We start from the raw sequence: 22,524 nt of genomic DNA on the forward strand, positions 1-22,524 counted from the left end.
ATATTTCCTTGTTCATGATAATCGTTTATTATCCATGCTATAATTGTATTGATAGGAAACTCAGATACATGTGTGGATACATAGACAACACTATGTCCCTAGTAAGCCTCTAGTTGACTAGCTCGTTGATCAATAGATGGTTACAGTTTCCTAACCATGGACATTGGATGTCGTTGATAACGGGATCACATCATTAGGAGAATGATGTGATGGACAAGACCTAATCCTAAGCCTAGCACAAAGATCGTATAGTTCGTATGCTAAAGCTTTTCTAATGTCAAGTATCATTTCCTTAGACCATGAGATTGTGCAACTCCCGGATACCGTAGGAGTGCTTTGGGTGTATCAAACGTCACAACGTAACTGGGTGGCTATAAAGGTGCATTACAGGTATCTCCGAAAGTGTCTGTTGGGTTGGCACGAATCGAGACTAGGATTTGTCACTCCGTGTAAACGGAGAGGTATCTCTGGGCCCACTCGGTAGGACATCATCATATGCGCAATGTGACCAAAGAGTTGATCACGGGATGATGTGTTACGGAACGAGTAAAGAGACTTGCCGGTAACGAGATTGAACAAGGTATATGGATACCGACGATCGAATCTCGGGCAAGTAACATACCGATAGACAAAGGGAATTGTATACGGGATTGATTAAGTCCTTGACATCGTGGTTCATCCGATGAGAACATCGTGGAACATGTGGGAGACATCATGGGTATCCAGATCCCGCTGTTGGTTATTGACCGGAGAACGTCTCGGTCATGTCTGCATGTCTCCCGAACCCGTAGGGTCTACACACTTAAGGTTCAGTGACGCTAGGGTTATGAAGATATGTGTATGCAGTAACCCGAATATTGTTCGGAGTCCCGGATGAGATCCTGGACGTCACGAGGAGTTCCGGAATGGTCCGGAGGTAAAGAATTATATATAGGAAGTGCTGTTTCGGCCATCGGGACAAGTTTCGGGGTCATCGGTATTGTACCGGGACCACCGGAAGGGTCCCGGGGGTCCACCGGGTGGGGCCACCTGTCCCGGGGGGCCACATGGGCTGTAGGGGGTGCGCCTTGGCCTAGATGGGCCAAGGGCACCAGCCCCAAAAGCCCATGCGCCTAGGGTTTCACTTAAGGGAAGAGTCCCTATGGTGGAAGGCACCTCTAGGTGCCTTGGGGGGGAGGGAAACCTCCCTTTGGCAGCCGCACCTAGGAGATTGGATCTCCTAGGCTGCGCACCACCCCCCCTTGGCCCTCCTATATATAGTGGGGGAGAGGAGGGATTTCATACACCAGCCTTTGGTGCTTTCCCCTCTCCCCGTTACATCTCTCTCTCGTAGTATAGGCGAAGCCCTGCTACTGTGACGCCCTGCATCCACCACCACGCCGTCGTGCTGCTGAATCTTCATCAACCTCTCCCTCTCTCCTTGCTGGATCAAGGCATGGGAGACGTCATTGGGCTGTACGTGTGTTGAACGCGGAGGTGCCGTGCGTTCGGCACTTGATCATCGGTGATTTGAATCACGACGAGTACGACTCCATCAACCCCGTTCACTTGAACGCTTCCGCTTAGCGATCTACAAGGGTATGTAGATGCACTCTCCTTCCCCTCGTTTCTGGTCTCTCCATAGATAGATCTTGGTGACACGTAGGAAAAATTTTGAATTTCTGCTACGTTCCCCAACAATACCAGGCCCGAGGGGCTTGTTTGAGGCCATACAGTGCCTTATTGAGCTTGTATACCATGTCAGGATGTTTTGGATCTTCAAACCCTGGTGGTTGTGCAACATACACTTCTTCTTCAATCTTTCCATTGAGAAAGGCACTCTTCACATCCATTTGATACAGAATTATGTTGTGATGATTTGCATAGGCCAGCAGTATACGTATGGCTTCAAGTCTGGCCACAGGAGCAAATGTTTCATCGAAGTCAATGCCTTCCACTTGAGTGTATCCTTGAGCAACAAGGCGAGCTTTGTTTCTGATGATCTGTCCATGCTCATCTTGCTTGTTGCGGTATATCCATTTTGTGCCTATTACGTTATGCTTCCGTGGATCAGGACGCTTAACCAGTTCCCATACATTGTTCAGTTCAAACTGTTGAAGCTCTTCTTGCATAGCTTGAATCCATTCAGGTTCCATAAAGGCTTCTTCAACTTTCTTGGGTTCTGAAATTGAGACAAATGCGAAGTGCCCACAGAAATTTGCCAGTTGAGTTGCCCTTGAACGAATCAGTGGACCAGGTGCATTGATGCTATCAATTATTCTGTCAATCTGCACTTCATTGGCAACACGAGGATGTACAGGGCGAAGACTTTGCTCTTGCTGATCTGTGTTGTCGTTGGGAGGAATGTCTTCAGACTGAGCATTGTCTTCATGTGGATCAGGTGCTGAGATGATAAGTTCTTCTTCAGGATGAGCTTCAGAAGGTACAATCTCTCCAGTTCCCATAAGCTTGATTGATTCACTAGCTGGAACTTCATCTAGCACATGTGGCAGAAGCTCTCTTTGTGATCCATTTGTTTCATCGAACCGCACATCCACTGTTTCAACCACTTTGTAGTGAAAAAGATTGAAGACTCTGTAGGAGTGCGAATCCTTTCCATATCCAAGCATGAAGCCTTCATGTGCTTTTGGTGCAAACTTAGAGGTATGGTGTGGGTCCTTGATCCAGCATCTTGCGCCAAATACTCTGAAGTAACTGACATTTGGCTTCTTGCCAGTTAGGAGTTCATAAGATGTCTTGTTCAGAAGCTTGTGAAGATAAACACGGTTGATTGTATGGCATGCAGTGTCAATAGCTTCAGTCCAGAATTTTCTTGGAGTCTTGTATTCATCTAGCATTGTTCTGGCCATCTCAATGAGTGTTCTATTCTTGCGTTCAACGATGCCATTTTGCTGTGGCGTGTACGGAGCTGAGAATTCATGAGTGATGCCCAATGTATCAAGATATGAGTCAAGGCCAGTGTTCTTGAATTCAGTGCCATTGTCACTTCTGATGTGCTTTATCTTGGCGCCATAATTGTTCATGGCTCGATTTGCGAAGCGTCTGAAGACATCCTGCACTTCAGTCTTGAAAAGGATTATGTGCACCCAAGTATATCTAGAATAATCATCAACAATAATGAAGCCATAGAGGCATGCAGTAGTGTTGAAAGTTGAGTAGTGAGTAGGACCAAAAAGGTCCATATGAAGCAGTTCGAAGGGTCGAGTAGTGGTCATGATTGTCTTCGAAGGATGTTTTGCCCTTGTCATCTTCCCTGCTTCACAGGCACCGCATAAGTGATCTTTCTTGAACTTGACGCCTTCGATGCCTATGACATGCTTCTTCTTCGCAAGGGTGTGGAGGTTCCTCATGCCAGCATGCCCAAGCCTCCGATGCCAAAGCCAGCATTCTGAAGCCTTTGCCAGAAGACATACTGCAAGCTGTGGCCCTGCTGAGAAATCTACCACATACAAATCATCTTTCCGATACCCTTCAAACACTAGAGACTTGTCAGATTCCATTAGTACCAGGCAATGATATTTTCCAAATATTACGACCATGTTCAAATCGCAAAGCATTGAGACAGAGATTGCAACTCTACCTAGACCCAATACCTTACTTTTACCAGTGTCAGCAAATGTGATGTGGCTCTTGTCAGCTGGACGTAAGGTTGAGTCCATAAAGAGGCTTCTTTTGCCAGTCATGTGATTTGTACACCCACTGTCAATAATCCATTCTGAAGACTCTGAAGACGCTTGTGTCGTACCCTACAGTGCAGTTAGGGGGATAGGCTTCACGAAGAGAATTGTGAAGCAAAAACATTTGACGAACCAGTGGGTTATGAAAACTTAGATCCAGATTCGGACTAATAGGGAGATTAGCATGCGATTCAGGAACGAAATACATAGTGATGCCATTAGGGCATTCTATCTTGCGCCCTGCAAGATTTTTAAGGTCCCCAGCAATAGCGTCAGAAGATTTTGGTTTTCTGCTGGAGACCTTTCCCTGCAAAAGAGAGTTAAGCTTTATTAACCACCCATCTTCAAGGATGGTTTAGAAGCAATAAGTCTAAGTGCAGCATCTGAGAATTTTGGCTTTGGGGCCCTAGCAAACAGTCTAGCAGGAGGACAATAGTACTCATAAGAATAGGCAGAATAGTTCTTGGTCATATGAACATGACGGTTTATGAACCGTTCTCATATTCATATGCCTGAGTATGGTTTCCCTGCAAAACATTTGCGTTAGTGCGACTCAGGTGAGTCCTCTGTCTGTATGAAGCCTTTGGACCGTATGAAGCCTTTGGTCTGAGGTTTGTCTTCTTCATGTGAGGTGTCATGAAGACATTCACAGGAAGATTCTCCAGACACGTTTTTGGAACCCAGATCTTCTTCATGGGTGGTCCATTCCTGCAGTTAGTACCAATGTACCTGGCAAACACTTCACCATTCTGATTTTTAAACAGTTTATAGTTTGCATCAAAGGATTCATCAATTATAATGGGGTTGGCACAAGTGAAGCCAGACAGATTGGATGGATCTGCTGAGGATTCCGTTGCAGCAACCCATGTGGTTTTGGGGTACTGCTCAGCTTTCCAGTAAGATCCATCTGCATTTATTTTCCTTGTGAACCCAACACCCTCCTTCCTAGGGTTTCGGTTCAGAATCTGCTTCTTGAGGACATCACATAATGTCTGATGCCCTTTGAGACTTTTGTACATCCCTGTTTCAAGCAATGTCTTCAACCTAGCATTTTCATCAGCAATAGCAGTGGTATCCTCAGCAGAGGGGTTAGTTACCACTTCAACAGTTGAAGATATTGCAATAGCAGTAGCAGTGGAACATTCAGCAACAGAAGTAGCATTATCACGCTCAATGCATTTAAGGCATGGTGGTTCAAATCCTTCCTGAGCGGAACTGATCTATTTGGCGCGAAGTGACTCGTTTTCCTTTTGAAGATCTTCATGATTCGCTCTCAACTTCTCAAGTTCTTGCTTCCTTTGAAGATAATCATAGGAAAGCTTTTCATGAGTAGTTGAGAGAGTCTCAAGACGATCTTCAAGTTCCTGATACTTAACGTGAAGATTTTTTATGTCTTCAATTAAGGATTCAGAATGAGTCATTTCAGCACCCAACAGATCATCGCTTCTTTCTAACAGTTTTTGAATATGTTCCATATCCTTTTGTTGTTCAGTTGCAATTTTAGCAAGTGTTTTGTAGCTGGGTTTTGAATCACAATCAGAGTCATCGTCACTGGATGTTTGATAGTGAGTAGTGCGTTTGGTTACCTTGGCACCACGGGCCATGAAGCAGTAGGTAGGAGTGGAGTTGTCCTCGTCATTAGAGTCATTGTTGGTGATGAAGTCATTGTCTTCAGTGTTGAAGATGGACTTGGCAACATATGAAGTAGCCAGACTCGCAATGCCTGAATCAGATTCCTCCTCAGACTCCACCTCTGCCTCCTCAGATGCAGACTCCTCCTCAGAATCCATTTCCTTGCCAACAAACGCACGTGCCTTGCCAGATGAGCTCTTCTTGTGTGATGAAGACTTTGAAGAAGACTTGGAAGAAGACTTCGAGTATTTCTTCTTCTTCTTGTCGTCAGAGTCATATTCCTTGCTCTTCTTCTTCCTTCTGTTCTCATTGTCCCATTGTGGACACTCAGAGATAAAGTGTCCAGTTTTCTTGCACTTGTGGCATGTTTTCTTCTTGTAGTCATGAGCAGAAGCTTCATCATTCCTAGAGCTTGATCGTGAAGACTTTCTGAAGCCTTTCTTCTTGGTGAATTTCTGGAACTTCTTCACTAGCATCGCAAGTTCTCTTCCAATGTCTTCAGGATCATCAGAACTGCTGTCAGATTCTTCTTCAGATGAGGACACAGCTTTTGCCTTCAGGGCACGAGTTCGCCCATAGTTTGGACCGTAGATATCTCTTTTCTCAGAAAGCTGAAACTCATGTGTGTTGAGCCTCTCAAGTATGTCAGACGGATCGAGTGTCTTGAAATCAGGGCGTTCTTGAATCATCAGGGCTAGAATGTCAAATGAACTATCAAGTGATCTCAGCAGCGTCTTGACGATTTCATGTTTGGTGATCTCAGTGGCGCCGAGGGCTTGAAGCTCATTTGTGATGTCACTGAGCCGGTCAAATGTATGCTGGACATTCTCATTGTCATTTCGCTTGAAGCGGTTGAAGAGGTTGCAAAGAACACTGATTCTCTGATCTCTCTGGGTTGAGATGCCTTCATTGACCTTTGAGAGCCAGTCCCAGACCAGCTTGGATGTCTTCAAGGCACTCACACGGCCATACTGTCCTTTAGTCAGATGACCACAGATGATATTCTTGGCAGTAGAGTCCAGTTGAGTGAACTTCTTGACATCAGCAGCAGTGACACCTTCTCCAGCCTTGGGAACGCCGTTTTCGACGACATACCATAGGTCGACGTCAATGGCTTCAAGATGCATGCGCATCTTATTCTTCCAGTAGGGATATTCAGTTCCATCGAAGACGGGGCACGCAGCGGAGACTTTGATTATCCCTGCAGTCGACATAGCTAAAACTCCAGGTGGTTAAACCAAATCACACAGAACAAGGGAGCACCTCGCTCTGATACCAATTGAAAGTGCGTTATATCGACTAGAGGGGGATGAATAGGCAATTTTTATGAAAGTGTTCAAAACGTGGAAGTTATGAAGACAAACAGAATAGATAGGGCTTTCACTAAGCAGCGGAAGTTAGATTACACTAGGCAAGCCATGGTCAAGTATTCAATAGAGTGAAAGCACAGTGACAAAAGCTTCAGTGTAATAAGGATCAGGTAGGAAGAAGTTATGAAGCCAATCAAATCATACAGTTATGTTGTGAAGACAAAAGATAGAGCAAGCATGCAATGGCTTCACAATGAATAACAGTAAGTTGAAGGGAAGTGAAGATGAAACCAGTGACACGTTGAAGACAATGATTTGTTGGACCAGTTCCAGTTGCTGTGACAACTGTACGTCTGGTTGGAGCGGCTAGGTATTTAAACCAAAGGACACACAGTCCCGGACACCCAGTCAAGGACACTTAGTCCAATACACCCAGTCCTCACCGTATTCTCCTTGAGCTAAGGTCACACAGACCTCGCCCAATCACTCTGGTAAGTCTTCAAGGTAGACTCCCAAACCTTCACAGACTTCCTTCACCGGCGATCCACAATTACTCTTGGATGCTCAGAACACGACGCCTAACCGTCTGGAGGATGCACAGTCCTCAAGTGTAATAAGTCTTCAGATCACACAGACAAGAAGACTTAAGTGATGCCCAATTTACTCTGGCTCTGGGTGTTTAGGGCTTTTCTCCTCGCTAGGGATTTTCTTTCAAAGGCTTCGAGGTGGGTTGCTCTCAAACGATAAAAGCCGTGCACTGAAATCTGAGCAGCCAACCGTTTATGGTTGTAGGAGTGGACTATTTATAGCCACATGGCAACCCGACCTGATTTGTCCGAAATGACCCTGGGTCACTAAGGAACTTACACGTGTACCAACGGTCGGATTTCGAACTCACACGGCAACTTTACTTGGGCTACAAGTAAAGCTGACTTGTCTGACTCTGGACAAGATTTTCTCTCATAGTCTTCGCTCGAAGACATAGGTTTTGAATTAGGCATCACTTCAATCATCCTGACTGGTTCTCTTGGACCCCACTTAACAGTACGGTGGTTCCTATGACACAACATAAATGAGATAAAACTACGAAGGATCTAAGTCTTCGAGTTCCATAAGCTTCATAGGGAGTCTTCTTATGTCATTGTCTTCAATATGAATATCTTCATAAACCACCATTGTCTTCAATGTCTTCGTAATTTTTACGGGTCATCTCTGGTAGTGAAACCGAATCAATGAGGGACTTCTACCTGTGTTATCCTGCAATTCTCACAAACACATTAGTCCCTCAACTAGGTTTGTCATCAATACTCCAAAACCAACTAGGGGTGGCACTAGATGCACTTACACTCTCATATATTGATGAAAACATAATAGATTCAGATCTGAAATCATGGCACTCGGGCCCTAGTGACAAGAATTAAGCATAGCAAAGTCATAGCAACATCAATCTCAGAACATAGTGGATACTAGGGATCAAACCCTAACAAAACTAACTCGGTTACATGATAAATCTCATCCAACCCATCACCGTCCAGCAAGCCTACGATGGAATTACTCATGCACGGGGGTGAGCATCATGAAATTGGTGATGGAGGAAGGTTGATGATGACGATGGCGATGGATTCCCCTCTCCGGAGCACCGAACGGACTCCACATCAGCCCTCCCGGGAGAGTTTAGGGCTTGACGGTGGCTCCGTATCGTAAAACGTGATGAATCCTTCTCTCTGGGTTTTTTTCCCCAAAAGTGAATATATGGAGTCAAGGTTGAGGTCGGTGGAGCATCAGGGGGCCCACGAGGCAGGGGGCACGCCCAGGGGGGTAGGGCGCGCCCCCACCCTCGTGGACAGGGTGTAGGCCCCCTGACGTGGATCTTTCTTCCAGTATTTTTTATATATTCCAAAATAATTCTCCGTTGATTTTCAGGTCATTCCGATAACTTTTATTTCTGCACATAAATAACACCATGGCAATTCTACTAAAAACAGTGTCAGTCCGGATTAGTTCCATTCAAATCATGCAAGTTAGAGTCCAAAACAAGGGCAAAAGTATTTAGAAAAGTAGATACGACGGAGACGTATCAGACACCGCAAGATTGAACCCAAAGCTAAGCACTTCTCCCATTGCAAGAAAGATCAATCTAGTAGGCCAAACCAAACTGATAGTTCGAAGAGACTTGCAAAGATATTAAATCATGCATACAAGATTTCAGAGAAGAATCAAATATTGTTCATAGATAATCTTGATCATAAACCCACAATTCATCGAATCTCAACAAGCACACCGCAAAAAGAATTACATCGAATAGATCTCCAAGAGAATCGAGAAGAACTTTGTATTGAGATCCAAAAAGAGAGAAGAAGTCGTCTAGCTAATAAGTATGGACCCGAAGGTCTGTGGTGAACTACTCACACATCATCGGAGAGGCTATGGTGTTAATGTAGAAGCCCTCCATGATCGATTCCCCCTTCGGCGGAGCACCGGAAAAGGCTCCAAGATGGGATCTCACGGGTACAGAAGGTTGCGGCGGTGGAAATAGTGTTTCGTGGTGCTCCTGGATGTTTTCAGGGTATTTGGGTATATATAGGAGGAAGAAGTAGGTCGGTGGAGCTGCGAGAGGCCCACGAGGGTGGGGGGGCGTGCCTGGCCCCCCTAGGTGCGTCCTCCTGCCTCGTGGGCTCCTCGCTTCTTTCCTGACGTCCACTCCAAGTCTCCTGGATCACGTTTGTTCCGAAAATAACTCTCCCGAATGTTTCATTCCGTTTGGATTCCGTTTGATATTCCTTTTCTGCGAAACACTGAAATAGGCAAAAAAAAAACAGCAATTTGCACTGGGCCTTTGGTTAGTAGGTTAGTCCCAAAAATAATATAAAAGGTATATTAAAACCCATTAAACATCCAAAACGGATAATATAATAGCATGGAACAATCAAAAATTATAGATACGTTGGAGACGTATCACAGCTCTAGGGTGCGCACTCTACCTTCCAACGGTAAGAAGGCCTTCAAGCCAGTGCGAGAGGATTGTGGACCTCTTTGGAGGTAGGATCTGATGGCTTGTTGGAAAGTTCCGTGGGAGTGGACGAGGAGGTGGCTACTGATGCTAGTGTTGCTTGTTGGTATTCAACCTAGTTCTGGTGTGGCTGCTGTTTTAGGCGTTTGGCCTCAGCGATTTAGGCTGGGCTCATTTTCTTTATCTTTTTCTTGCTTGTATCATTGTTAGGTTGTTAGTTGTTCTGGCACCCTGTATCTTTGCCATTTCGTTCTTATTTCTTTGTATTCTTTTATTTATAATCCTGGCTAGTTGATGGTTTTGTTAATTCAAGTCGGGTTAGGTTCGAGCCTTTTCTCAGGCTCGGCCACCTTTTGTGTAAAAATAAATAAATTGAGTGAGCAGTTCCACGGTGCGCTTTTTTACATTGGCACTTCTTGTAGAAGCTCTTGTTTGATCTTTCAGCCGGAAATATAGCTGCCTCCTATAGGTTGGTATATCTGATATGCAAACATTAGAATATGGCTAGTGTTTGCAAAGGCCTGATGATAATCTATGCTTGCAATTATCACACGCAATAACTTCTCTTACTGTGTTTCTCTCTGTTTGCTCATCTAAACTCAACTGAATTGTCTCTTGACAAGTAAAAACTATTGTCTACTCTACATGAAAGAGATATAATGGATGTTTCATTCTAAACATTTGTCTTGACTGTAACTGTGTTGAAACGTCATCAAAATAGTTTGTCATTACTAAACAAGCATAAGCTGGCTTGGATTTTTATCAAATTCTTGCACCAGAATTGTTCGTAGTTTGTACTTCCATGATTTTGTGGATTGTTTTTGATACTTTTCTTGCATGATACTTCCTCCGTCCGCAAAGACTTGTCGAAGAAATGGACCCGGACAGAGGGAGTACTAGTTTTTATATCTGGGCAACTTTTGAAAATTTGGCTTTCTTACGCTTCATTAAAGAAAAATTGAAAGATCGGATGAGGATTATCGGAGCACACCTTGGAGCTCCTTGCTAGCTTTCTGACAATAAAGCTCCTGAATTTACATACCGGACATGCCCTCCTATCACAACCCGTGTGCTGGACATGGCTCTCGGATCACCAGCACATGGAGTTGAAGTTCACTTGGAGAGATGTGGAAGGATGCGTCTAGTCCCCCGTCATTCGACAACATAGATTTCAAGGATGGAAAGTCCTGGGCAATTCAATTACAAACAATGATGGACGCAGAGGTCAGCTGATGGACATTGTCGACAATGTCGCTCCTGGTTTCTACCGCATAAGCTTCAATACCTCCAAGTATGCACCGTCAGAGTTCTTCCCTTATGCGAGCATCAATTTGAGATAAAAAGCAGCCAGACGACCGAGCATTTCCATGTCCCTCTGTTGCATTCTCCTTTTTCCTTTACCACTTGCATTCTCATTTTTCCTTTACCACTTATTGTGATAGCTAAGCTGCCGATTCGTGTGTAAATTACATCGTGTGAAGATAGTGCTCTGAAATAAGCTAATATATATGGTTGTAAATGAGAGTCGATGCATGGCACTGCCATTGTAAAACTTAAATAATATTGTGATTTCTATGATGTATGTTTTGAAGATGATAGTCATGCAAACTTTTGTTTGCGCATAAGATGTATTTTTTAATGACTGTTTCTGCCATTGTAAAACTTGAATAATATTGTGATTTCTATGATGTATGTTTTGAAGATGATCGTCATGCAAACTTTTGTTTGTGCATAAGATGTATTAGTAATTTTTTATTTATGACTGTCTATACGTGTTGGTGCTATGTATGGCCGTGAGTAATTGTTTAATTGTGGTAGTGAGAAATCGGTAAGCATGACATTGTTGTGATATTATCTTTGAGTTTTGACGTTCATTTTGTCATCGATTAGAAATACTTGGTCATAGAGTTCTTGTTGATGTGTGTTCAATGGAAATGAGGGCGAATAACCATCTCTTTTTTTGTGGGTGAATAACAATCCTACTAGATGTTTGAACACACTTGCCAATTTGAAAAGCAAAATCGATGAACAAACAATTCAAAAATGTGAGAGTCACTACAAAAGAAAACTGTAACCACTGGAATTATTTTCATCAACATGCATCGGCTCAGGATATTCTTGTTTTCACGATAGTTTCCATCGATAAGAATAAGATGACGTAACAGCGCAGGTGAGGCTGTCGCAGGAGCAGCCAGCCCTGTTCAGATGATCTTAGATGCTGCCTCGGCGGAGGCCCTCGCCCTGCTAAAAGGTCTAGAGCTAGTTGAGAAGTTGGGCTGCACCCATGTCACATGTGAGTCTGATTGTTTGGAGTTAATCAACGCGTGCAATGGGGAGTTGGAGATCTTTGGTCCTTATACTGCAGCCTTAGCTGACTGTTTTGTAAGAGCTAAGATGATCAATGAAGTTACTTTCAAACACAGCCCGAGGGAAGCCAATCGAGTTGCTCACCATCTGGCTAAGCACTCTTATGATACTCAATTTTCTTTTGAATGGGATGGAGATCCACCCAATTTCGTTCTTCCTTATGTACGTAATAAATGATGTAACTCTTTTAGCTGAGAAATAAAATATCGAGAGGTTTTCCCGTAAAAAAAATACGATGCATACTAACAAGGTCCAAATTTAACTGAAACCGCATAATGTATCCATCCCCCATTCCACATTTCTTAACCTAACCAGATAAGTAGTAGTAGTAATAGACTAGCCTAGCAGGCTAGCACTACACCTCTAGGTCACCATGCCAGCTTTGGCTTAGCTGCCGCCATTGTTCGGAGCAAAGTTGATCGCACCGTTGTGCATTGTTGTCGTCGCCGGCGACTGCTGCCGCATTTCACGTATCTTCCGGGATGAATCCACCATGTTCTTCATTGCCGGCGTAGCGAACGCTCCTGCCGCCGCCCCAAACGCAATCGCCGACGATTCTAAATAAAAATGCCCACGTGCCGCCGATCCTGCTGTCATGGCGGGCGCCATGCTACCAAACAGGCTCGCAGACGAGGCACGCTGCTGCTCATGGGAGCTCATGCCGGACAGCAGGGTTGAGTGGCCCGTCTGCTCGTACTCACGCCTGGTCGCCACGCGGGCGCTGAGCTCTCCTAGCTCGTACACCAGGGCCATGCACCGGGCGTCGCCGGCCAGATTGCCTGCCGCCGCCTTCTGCCGTCTGTCCAGTATCCTTGCGGCCTCGGCGTAGTCGCCGCGCTCGGCGGCCGCTCTCGCTGCCGCGATGTCTTGTGTTGCCTCCACTCGGAAACGCTCCACCTCGACCTCTATGGATGGCTCTTGGTCCGTCGTCACCTCCGCCGGCCTCTGCACAATGGCGTCCTCACCGGCCACCTCCATCGACTTCCCCGTCGCCGTGTCTTTGTAGGTGCAGCTCGCCTTGATAAGAGGTGTGGCCATGGCGTCATCGTCTGTGACACCGGCGACTCTTGGCACGTCCACCAACAGCAGGAAGCGCCTCTCCTCGTCGGCGTAGAGTTCGCCAATATCCACCGAGGCGGCACGTCCGTACGCAAGGACGCGGCTCTCATGGCGACCGGACTTGACGTCCCGGACGCGCACGTCAGGGTGTGGGCACGTGATGGCGATCCATGCCTCCTGTGCGGTGACGGAAAGGAGGCCGCCAATGCACTGCGCGAACGCGTCCTGCACCACCGCCTGGTTCTCGATGAAGGAGTACGTGCCGCCGGTCAGCTCAGCGATGGCGTGCATGGCCGCCGGATCATGGTCGGTACCGAAGCCGAACGTGTGTATCGGCGCCATCGGGCGGCCACCTCTTCTCGCCAGGGAGCGTGGCACCAGATATTGGTAGCTTCTTTGCTGCTGGTAACTGTCCTTGCCGTCCGAGAGCAGGATGATGCTGGCGACGGTGTTCTTGTGCTGGCGGCCGTCGAGTACCTTGGCGGCCATCTTAAGGCCCTTGAGGATATTTGTGAAGCCATCGGCGTAGAGCGACTGCACGGCGAGCTTCGCAGAGGCCTTCCCGGCTTCCGACATGCGCGCCAGCGGGGTGACCCGGCGAGCGTGGTCCGAGAAGGACACGACGCTGAGCCGGTCGGCGGGGCCAAGGTTGTCCACGACGAACCCCATTGCGTCCTTCAGTAGCTCGAGCTTCTGGCCGGTCATGCTCCCGCTGACGTCGAGCACCGTCACGAGGTCGACCGGCGTTTTTTCGGCGGTGGACGCCACGCCGGGAGCTTTGGCGTGCACCAGCACGGCGAAGCCGCCGTGGGCCGTGCCCCTCGCCACGGCCGGAATCTCGGAGTGTGTCTTGAGGACGAGCGCTTCTTGGACGACGCTCTGGCGATCGAGTGGCGGCTCCACGACGGGCTCGTCGTCGTCGTACACGCAGGTCTCCGGGGCGTTGTCTGTCCGGAACGGCAAGCTTGTCTGCACAGGCCCCGGCTGCATGAGCGTGTACTTGGAGAGGGGGTTCTCCGTGGCCGGGGGCAGTCCAGATCCAAAATAGCCCGTCGCTGACGGGGAAGAGAAGGGGTTGGCCGTGGACCGGTGCACCGGCTGCGCGGGCGAGCCACCGAAGGAGAAGGGGTTGGCCGTGGACAGATGCTCCGGCTGCGCGGGCGAGCCGCCGAAGGAGAAGCGGTTGGCCGTGGGACGATGCTCCGGCTGCGCGGGCGAGAAGGACCCATGCACCGTTCGGGCCGCGGGCGAGACGCCGAACGTGGTGGTGCGCGCGGCGTCGCAGACCGGACAGGTGGCCGCGGTGCCGGAGCGGGGGTGGAAGCAGGCGGAGCACCGGCTCTCCATGGATCGATCGGCGAGAACCGGGGATCGATCGAACGTGTTGGCGGTGGTGTGGGTGTATGGATGGATTCGAGTTGAAGATGTTTGAATTTGTGCACGTATTTATAGGCCATGCAAACCGATAGAGGAGAGGTGTAGTCAGCGTGAGTCTGGCGCCAACTCAACTGCGTTCGGTGGACGCTAAGGAAGAAGCATCGATCGATATGGAAGACATGGCAGCAGAGGCAGACTCGGTTTAGGACTTTAGGCTAGTTTAGCCACAGCCCAAATACACGGCAGTAAAAACACGCTGTTCATTCTCTCATATGTTATGTTCTTGTTTCGACTTCAGCAAGCAGCCTCATTTTGTTCTTCACTATTCATACGAGCCAATGTTTTGATTATTTTTGGGCAAAATTGTACGGAGAAAACAAATGCTTGCTATTTCTAACCTGCTAATTGGTGCATGCTTAGGCCTCCTTTCAAAGGATTTTCATACGGATTTTGAAGGACTAGAATCCTTGGGAATCTTTACTATGTTGGTTGTTTGATTCACATGATTAAGGATTTTCCTAAGGATTTTTTTACTACTTTCCATAAGATTTTTAGCATCCACTCAAAACCTTTTTGAAAAAACGTTTGTTTTTCCTATGATGCAGTCAAACAACACAAAATCTTGTAGGGTCGAGATGAGCATGCTACTTCAATTCTATGTTTTTTCTATTCTCACGTTTTTAAAATCTTGTAATGGATATGCCCATTCTAATTGTAGATAATGTTATCTGATCATTATGCTGCTGGTTTCAGATGATTCAAAGTTGCATGCCATCTTTCAAGCACAACGCTCCACTTGCATAAGATAAATACAGATGCGCCACTTTGAAGCTTCAGCCGAGACCATAATTTCCTTCTAGATGAACCGAGATCATAGTTTTGTACCGGACGGAGGCAACTTAGAGTTGGATGTTTGGGAGGCTGAAATTTGGAAGGAAAATAAATCAAAATTCTAATTTTTCAGTATCAAAAAATCATGAAACAATATACACATATACAAGGATATGATGTATATGAGCAACTCTAGCAGACCCCGCGCGCGAGTGGCGCGTCCGGTCGGACGGCGCGAGGAAGTGTGGGGCCCGAAAGTCCTGGATTAGGAGGTCTTCGGACAGCCGGACTATATTCTTTTGCCGGACTGTTAGACTATGAAGATACAAGATTGAAGACTTCGTCTCGTGTCCGGATGGGACTCTACTTGGCGTGGAAGGCAAACTAGGCAGTACGGATATGGATATCTCCTCCTTTGTAACCGACCTTGTGTAACCCTAACCCTCTCTGGTGTCTATATAAACCGGAGGGTTTTAGTCCGTAGGACAACATACAATCATACCATAGGCTAGCTTCTAGGGTTTAGCCTCTCCGATCTCGTGGTAGATCAACTCTTGTAATACCCATATCATCAAGAATAAATCAAGCAGAACGTAGGGTTTTACCTCCATCAAGAGGGCCCGAACCTAGGTAAAACATCGTGTCCCCTGCCTCCTGTTACCATCCGCGTTAGACGCACAGTTCGGGACCCCCTACCCGAGATCCGCCGGTTTTGACACCGATATTGGTGCTTTCATTGAGAGTTCCTATGTGTCGTTGCCATTAGGCTTGATGGCTCCTACGACCATCGATAGCGATGCAGTCCAGGGTGAGACTTTTCTCCCCGGACAGATCTTTGTGTTCGGCGGCTTCGCACTGCGGGCCAATTCTGTCAATTGCTCAACAGTAATTTGTTCACCCACTGTAGAATACTTATGCTCTTGAGAGAAGCCACTAGTGAAACCTATGGCCCCCGGGTCTATTCTCATCATATCAATCTTCATCACTTTAATCTTGCTTTGCTTTTTACTTTGCCTTTACTTTTTACTTTGCATCTTTATACCAAAAATACCAAAAATAGTATATCTCTCAGATCTCACTCTCGTAAGTGACCGTGAAGGGATTGACAACCCCTAATCGCGTTGGTTGCGAGTAGCTATCGTTTTGTGGAGGTACGAGTGACTTGAGCGTGGCCTCCTACTGGATTGATACCTTGGTTCTCAAAAACTGAGGAAAATACTTACGCTACTCTGCTGCATCATCCCTTCCTCTTCGGGGAAAACCAACGCAAGCTCAAGACGTAGCAATCTTCGATGGATTCGAGCTTCTGCCTTGTGTGTCACACGGTCACGATGAGTACGATTTAGCTCTACCATCAGACAGTGTTCAGGAGATCGCACCGGCAGCCGCTCCGACCCTCAATTCGGAGCCAGTTGCGCCATCCATGGACGGGTGGATGGACCCCGCCACGGAGGCCTTAGCCTCAGTGGCGATCGAGCCGAATATCGACCTTACCCTGCACGAGAGCCGTGTTGTCAGACTGCCGGATCTTTCTCCGGCCACGGACTCCGAACCGCCTTCACCCGTTCCTAGTGAATCCGATTGGGCGTCGATCATGGAGTTTACCTCCGCGGATATTTTTTAGCACTCGCCCTTTGGCGACATACTGAACTCGTTAAGGTCCCTCTCCTTGTCAGGAGGATCCTGGCCGAACTATGTCCGGCAGGATTGGGATGCGGATGACGAAGAAATTCGCTGCCCACCCACCACCCACTTAGTAGCCACTGTCGATAACTTAACCGACATGCTCGACTTCGACTCCAAAGTCATCGACGGTATGGACGACGATGCGGGAGACGAAGAGGAACCACTGCCCACAGGGCACTGTACAGCCACCTCATCATACGATATATACATGGTGGACACACCCAAAGAAGGCAATGGCGACGAGACAGCGGAGGATGACCCCTCCAAGAAGCAACCCAAGCGCCGACGTCAGCAGCGCCGCTCTAAGTCCCGCCAAAGCAAAAGTAGTGATACCGGCACAGGAGATAATAACACTCCGGATAGTGCCGAAGATGGCAACAATCCCCTCCAGCGCGATCTAGGACAGGAGGATGGAGAGGCCAGCCCTCCAGAGAGAGCGGCAGATGGAGAGGCGGAGGATGATAATTGCATGCCCCCTCCGAAGACGAGGCAAGCCTCGATGATGACGAATTCGTCGTGCCAGAGGATCCCGTCGAACAAGAGCGTTTGAAGCGTCGGCTTATAGCCATGGCAAATAGCCTTAAGAAAAAGCACCAGCAGCTTCAAGATGATCAAGATCTGCTAGCTGACAGATGGACTGAAGTCCTCGCGGCCGAGGAATATAAACTCGAATGCCCCTCCAAGAGTTACCCAAAATGCAGGTTGCTACCCCGACTGGAGGAAGAAGCGTATGACGCGGATGATCGGCCACCTCGTGGCCGCGATAAAGAGGCATTCCAGCCAAAAGCTCAGCCTGCACCCCGACGCCATTCAAATAAAAAGGCATGGGGAAATACGCCAGACCTGCGAGACGTATTGGAGGACAAAGCAAAACATGCAAGATCGATCTACGGATCACGAGGGCGCGCCACTATGCGAGACGATAAACGTCATGCCGGATACAGTAAAAGTAAATCCGACCGGGCCGAACACAGCGGGCAAGACTCATTGGAGCTGCGTCGCGATATAGCCTAGTATAGAGACGCCGCACACCCCTTATGCTTCACAGACGAAGTAATGGATCATCAAATCCCAGAGGGTTTCAAACCCGTAAATATAGAATCATACGACGGCACAACAGATACTGTGGTATGGATCGAGGATTTCCTCCTGCATATCCACATGGCACGCGGTGATGATCTACACGCCATTAAATACCTCCCACTCAAACTCAAAGGACCAGCTCGGCATTGGCTCAATAGCTTGCCAGCAGAGTCCATTGGCTGTTGGGAGGATCTGGAAGATGCATTCCTCGACAACTTTCAGGGCACTTATGTGCGACCACCAGATGCCGATGACTTGAGCCACATAATTCAGCAGCCAGAGGAATCGGCCAGGCAATTCTGGACACGGTTCCTAACAAAGAAAAATCAAAGTGTCGACTGTCCGGATGCAGAGGCTCTAGCAGCTTTCAAGCACACCATCCGCGACGAGTGGCTAGCCCGGCACCTTGGTCAGGAAAAGCCGAAATCTATGGCAGCCCTCACGACACTCATGACCCGCTTTTGTGCGGGAGAAGACAGTTGACTAGCTCACAGTAACAACATATTAAAGAACCATGGTACTTCGGATACCAAGGACGGCAGTAGCAGGTCACGTCGTAATAAACATAAGCACCGCATCAACAGCGACAATACCGAGGATACAGCAGTCAATGCCGGATTCAAAGGCTCTAAACCCGGACAGCGGAAAAAGCCATTCAAAAGAAGCACTCCGGGCCCGTCCAGTTTGGACCGTATACTTGATCGCTCGTGTCAAATACACGGCACCCCCAACAAGCCAGCCAACCACACCAATAGGGATTGTTGGGTGTTCAAGCAGGCCAGCAAGTTAATTGCCGAAAACAAAGATAAGGGGCCACATAGCGATGACGAGGAGGAGCCCCGGCAGCCGAATACCGGAGGACAGAAGAGGTTCCCCCCACAAGTGCGGACGATGAACATGATATATGCAACCCACATCCCCAAGAGGGAGCGGAAGAGTGCGCTCAGGGACGTATATGCGTTGGAGCCAGTCGCCCCAAAGTTCAACACATGGTCCTCCTGTCCGATCACCTTCGATCGCAGGGACCACCCCACTAGTATCCGTCATGGCGGATTCGCCGCACTAGTCTTAGACCCAATTATTGAAGGATTACACCTCACTCGAGTCCTTATGGATGGCGGCAGCAGCCTGAACCTCCTTTACCAGGACACGGTGCGCAAAATGGGTATAGACCCCTCAAGGATCAAACCCACAAAAACAACCTTTAAAGGCGTCATACCAGGTGTAGAGGCCCATTGCACAAGCTCAGTCACACTGGAAGTGGTCTTCGGATCCCCGGATAACTTCCGAAGCGAAGAGTTAATGTTCGATATAGTCCCGTTCCGCAGTGGTTATCATGCACTGCTCGGGCGAACCACATTTGCGAGATTCAATGCGGTACCGCATTATGCATACCTCAAGCTCAAGATGCCAGGACCTCAGGGGGTTATTACAGTTAATGGAAACACATAGCGCTCTCTCCGAACGGAGGAGCACACCGCGGCCCTCGCAGCGGAAGCGCAGGGCAACCTCTTAAGGCAATCCACTAGTTCGGCGTTTAAGGACCCGAACACCTTCAAGCGCGCCCGGAGTAATCGGCAACAGGACCGCCTGGCACGTTCCGAGCTCGCATAGCAATGCGGCCCCCACCCCGGCTCAAGCCAAACGGCGAAACTCGCGCCACGCGTACATAATTACGCATTAAAAATACCATGGGCACAAGTAGGAAGGGGGCACGACTACGGCACGCCCCAAGGCGCGGCTTAAACCGCACTAGGGGCTTCCCGCTGTGTTATTTTTCTCTCTTTCAGGACATTAATCTCTGGAAACCCTGTCCGGCAGCATGATTGCCGAACACATGATGCAGCAACCAAGGAGGCAGAAAGCTACATCACACCACAGAACTCCCAGGTGGATTACGATAACGAGTGAAATACTTGCTTTAATATTATTCCTCAGCTTGCCCTTGGAGGGGACATAGTCCTACTTTTTGCTTATCTCACTACATGTATCATTCTGCTCTAACGCACGTTTTTTAATAAACAATGGATTGCATTACGGCTTTTATTGCATTCTTATATATATATGTGTGTGTGTGTGTGTTCATTAATGACACCTTGCAACCATACACTTTGGTACGGCCAAAACACCAGGGGCTTAAGTACCCCACAATATGGTGTGAGAAGTCCGAACACTTTCACAAGTGCGGCACCCCGAACTTATAGCATTATATGCATCAGCTCTGAATCATGTCTTTGGTCAATAGTTGGGTTTTTCCGGCTCCCATGTTTTGGTACCTTACGTTCTGCTATATCGGCTAAGGTAGCACTGGGAGAACTACTACGATTGTGCCCCGGTTCAGCTGGGCTAAGCACCTCAGTATAGAAACCTAAAACTGACTGTCATGATAAGGCGAGAGACTGGTCGCTGTTCGAGAGGTTTTCGAGTCCTTCAAGACTTATGCCGCTTAGAGCGAGGAGTCGGCCCTGTCCGGCTTAAGGCGTGTATCGCGCCCCAAATTTGGCCTTCCGAATACTAGGGGCTTCGCCGAAATTTAAAATTATAGAATTTTATGGCTAAGTGAGAGTGATAACGCATTATAGTCTGATTGCCTTGTTTGTTGTGCTGAGCACCTCCCTCGAAGGACCCAACAATGGGAACAAGAGTGCTCAGATTTATCCCGAACACCCCAGCACTCGTGGCGTGGGGGCAGAAGCCGACGACTAGCCATCTCTCAGATTTGATAAACAGCCGAACAGAAGGTAATATTTTAAATTCAAACAAGCGTTGCATAGCGCATATGAACAAGTTTTCATAACTACATGATTACACGAGCGAGTTTACTCAAATATTACATCTTTCGTACACTCGTCCGCTATGAGACGGGCACCCTTCATGACACCCTCATAGTACATCTCGAGGTGGCGATGCTCCTTGCCCGCCGGCGGCCCTTCCTTAATCAGCTTCACGGCATCCAGCTTGGCCCATTGCACCTTCACACGGGCGAAAGCCCGGCATGCACCTTCGATGCAGACGGACCGCTTGATGACTTCCAGCCATGGGCAGACATCCACAAGCCGCCTCACCAGGCCGAAGTAGCTGTTGAGAAGGGCGTCGCCAGGCCACATCCGGACTATAAAGCCCTTCATGGCCTGTTCGTCCGCCTTGTGTAGCTCGACCAGCTGCTTTAGCTGGTCGCTCATGGGCACCGGGTGTTCGGCCCCAGTATACTAAGACCAGAACAACTTCTCCGATGAGCTTCCCTCCTCGGCCTGGTAAAACTGTGCGGCATCCGACACGCTGCGGGGCAAATCTGCGAACGCTCCTCGAGAGCTCCGGATTCGGGTAAGTAACAAGTAATTTACTTTCACATGCTTGCTCTGCATAAGGAATGCCCCGCCGCTATTTTCTTCATCGCCTCAATCTCCTGGAGGGCTCTTTGGGCCTCAGCCTTGGCATTTTTCGCGCTTTCGAGGGCCGCTGCAAGCTCGGACTCTCGCGTCTTCGAGTCACGCTCCAACGCCTCATGCTTCGACACGAGAGCTTGGAGCTCTTGCTGCACCTCGCCCACCCGTGCCTCCTGCCTTTCCCGCTCGGTGCGCTCCTTGGCTGCTCTGTCTTCGGCCTCGGATAACGCTTGCTTCAGGGTCGCCACCTCGGTCGTGGCCCCTGGCAAATTTAAGATGATCCTATCATTTTGCAATCGCGTCTTCTTTTATATATACATATCTATAGACAGGGTATTACTTACCCTTGTTCTCCTCGAGCTGCCTCTTGGCAAGGCCGAGCTCTTTCTTGGACCCCTCGAGGTCCTGCTTCAGTGCGGCGACCTCCGCAGTCAGTGCGGCAGAGGCCAGCAGCGAAGCCTGCATACGCATATAGACATACTTATGTTAGACTCCTGCGATATTGTTTGATCCTCTATTCGGCTTTTCTTTTTGAACACCGAATAGAGCATCAGGGGCTACTGTCTATGCGGTAATATTTTTTCTATATTTCAAAAACTTACCTCAAAGCCTGTTAGAAGGCTGGCACAGGCTTCAGTCAATTCGCTCTTGGCGGACTGAACCTTCTGGACCACCGCACTCATAATAGTGTGGTGCCCTTCGTCGATAGAAGCGCTGCGAAGCCCTCCCAGCAGATTGTCCGGTGCCTCTGGTTGGACAGAGGTCACCGGCACAGGCATCTTGCCCCTTTTGGAAGGAGGCCACCTGCCTGAGTCCGGAACCATTGGAGGTTCCGGTGCGGTGTTCGGCTGATGGCCGAACTCGGAGCCCTCGGGAGCCTTGCTCCCTCTGCTCCCGGAGTCCGGAAGGTCGCCTTGAGGCGCCTCCGGGACTGTCTCCCCACGACCCGGTGCCTCTTGAGACAATACCTCAGCATTGTCCGTAAGGCAAGTGGAGATGGCGGTCAGAAGTGGATCGCTATCCATATCCGACGAGCCCAGGGAGCCGTCCGACGATACGTCGATACGGGCTCATGGCGGTCTGCATAATCATAATTCGGCGTTAGG

The 22,524-nt window shown here is 48.3% G+C and overlaps 1 protein-coding gene across 1 annotated transcript; it reads right to left on the bottom strand.

The window, feature by feature from the left end:
- Nucleotides 1-12,383: 12,383 nt before the first annotated feature.
- LOC125533195 (E3 ubiquitin-protein ligase WAV3-like) lies at nucleotides 12,384-14,402 on the bottom strand. Its single transcript, XM_048696934.1, has one exon. The coding sequence runs from the start codon at nucleotides 14,400-14,402 to the stop codon at nucleotides 12,384-12,386; it is 2,019 nt and encodes a 672-aa protein (XP_048552891.1).
- Between the last annotated feature and the right edge of the window lie 8,122 nt (nucleotides 14,403-22,524).

Source organism: Triticum urartu, chromosome 1 (assembly GCF_003073215.2).
Source record: "Triticum urartu cultivar G1812 chromosome 1, Tu2.1, whole genome shotgun sequence".
Classification (NCBI taxonomy): domain Eukaryota; kingdom Viridiplantae; phylum Streptophyta; class Magnoliopsida; order Poales; family Poaceae; genus Triticum; species Triticum urartu.

Excerpts from the sequence above, each read along its gene's own strand:
- LOC125533195 (XM_048696934.1), bottom strand. The coding sequence starts at position 14,402 with ATGGAGAGCCGGTGCTCCGCCTGCTTCCACCCCCGCTCCGGCACCGCG.